The sequence below is a fragment of the Macadamia integrifolia genome, chromosome 9 (genome assembly GCF_013358625.1).
Source record: "Macadamia integrifolia cultivar HAES 741 chromosome 9, SCU_Mint_v3, whole genome shotgun sequence".
In the NCBI taxonomy this organism is placed as follows: Eukaryota; Viridiplantae; Streptophyta; class Magnoliopsida; order Proteales; family Proteaceae; genus Macadamia; species Macadamia integrifolia.
The window spans coordinates 32,959,374-32,960,999 of record NC_056565.1 but is presented as its reverse complement, the minus strand read 5'-3'; the positions used below and the strand labels follow the sequence as shown (position 1 = coordinate 32,960,999).

The following is a 1,626-nucleotide window of genomic DNA, read 5'->3' as shown; positions in this document are numbered from 1 at the left end:
AGGATGTGATGGGTTCAGTTTTATCGATAGCTAAATGTTGCCTGACAAGGTATTCAACCATGGTTTGGTAAAACAGCTTACCATGAATCTTAGGAAGGACGAGGGAACGTTTTTCTGTGTTTTTTTGGGTCTTGCACAATTACATGATGCTTCCAGAATGAATGAATTCACTCAGTCAAGAAATTTTTATTATTTTTTTATTTTTTAATTTTTAATTTTTTAATTTTTAATTTTTTTTATTTTTTATTCTTGATGTTCTTTTGGGTCCATCCCTTGTTCACATTTCTGGTTGTGGTCGATGCAGTTGAAAGAAAGAGCAGAGAAGTTGGAATGTTGGAGATCAAGAGAAAAACGAATAGAGGAAAAAAAGAAGGAAAAGAAGGAGCTTTTGCATCGGCAGAGTTCCATGTGGATTGGTGAACAAGAGCTGGAGAAGAAAATTTTGGAGGCCCTTGTTGTTACCACCCCTCTCTAAGTCCATACGTTTCTATACTTGATTTTCTCCCAACAGTGAGTGATATGAACCGACCTTTTTTTTTTTTTTTTTTTTTCAGCTCTTTTTGGACGGAGCTATAGGTCAAGTTTTGCACTTGCGCCAATTTGTGAATTGAATGAATTCTAAATTGCCTTACATATATATATATATAATGGAAATAAAAGTAACTTGGCTAAATAGAAGAAATCCAAGATTAGAACTTTCCATACTATCAATTATAGCTCTCCTTTGTACCAAAAAAAAAATTATAGCTCTCCTAACCCAGTTATGGGCTATTGCAACAGTTAAAGAGTTGAGAGCCAATCAAATGAAATAAGAGGATATGGCAAGAATATCCTCTTAGCAACTCACACATGGATAGGGATTGGAAGTATTCTGTTCTTAAACCTAGGGTTTCAGCAGCCAGAATCCTCTTTGCAAAATTCCACACGTTAGAAGTGCATGCTATTAAGTCTCAAGTTCTTTCCAAAACATGCTACAATGGGGAGTGGCAGGAAAGAAAGAAAGAAACAAACTAACTCAGCTGTAGTGTTTCAAGCACCAACCATAACTTTCCGCAAGAAGATACAAAACTTTTGATGGATCTTCAAATGTCAGATAAAATTCCACAACTTACTGTTTAGTTGCAATCTTTGTAGGAAAAAAAACCATGCATGTCCCACTGCTACCAAGAGGGCAAAATCGAAAGTTACCTGAATAATTTATGCTTAAGCCTTAAAGAAATCCCAGGAATGGATGAAGGCTACATGGCTAAGGGCTCGTTTGGTATTGTTTCAAAAAAACGTTTCTATCGTTTTTTCGTTCTATTGGAACGAAAAAACGCAAAAATCTGTTTGGCAATCATATGTTGTGTTTCAGTTTTTTTGAACCAAAAATTGAAAAAAAAAAAAAAAAACGATTTGAAAGAGGAAAGACGGAACGACAAAAGCCCGTTCTGTCCGACAGTTTCGTTCCAAAGGTGTTAAAAAAAGGAACTTTCGTTCCCGATTACCCTCGCCTCCTTACCTCTCCCTTTCACTTTGTGCATGCAGAGCTGGAGAAAGAAGAAACTGGAGAAGCAACTCGACCTAATCCTTGATACAGCAAGTACAAATTGTTGTTCTTCTTCTTCTTTGTTCTTCACCTTCATT

At 36.1% G+C, this 1,626-nt stretch overlaps 2 protein-coding genes across 13 annotated transcripts in view; both read left to right on the top strand.

Moving 5' to 3' along the window:
- The window catches only part of LOC122088770 (transcriptional corepressor LEUNIG_HOMOLOG-like), an 87,715-nt gene that overhangs the window by 40,528 nt on the left and 45,561 nt on the right, over positions 1-1,626 (top strand). The window lies entirely within an intron of this gene.
- Positions 1-1,626, top strand: part of LOC122088773 (stress response protein NST1-like) — a 28,959-nt gene that overhangs the window by 24,150 nt on the left and 3,183 nt on the right. For 4 of the 9 annotated variants that reach the window (XR_006143137.1, XR_006143134.1, XR_006143141.1 and 1 more), the window contains exons 3-4: positions 305-510; positions 1,528-1,582. Coding sequence is in view for 1 of the 9 variants with exons in the window: in XM_042658103.1 (XP_042514037.1) it covers positions 305-475 (171 nt within the window). In the remaining 8 variants the exon portion in view is untranslated. Of the gene's footprint in view, positions 1-304; positions 683-780; positions 927-1,527; positions 1,592-1,626 lie in introns of those variants that run through there. The other 5 variants (XR_006143138.1, XR_006143136.1, XR_006143135.1 and 2 more) reach the window with 4 other exon arrangements.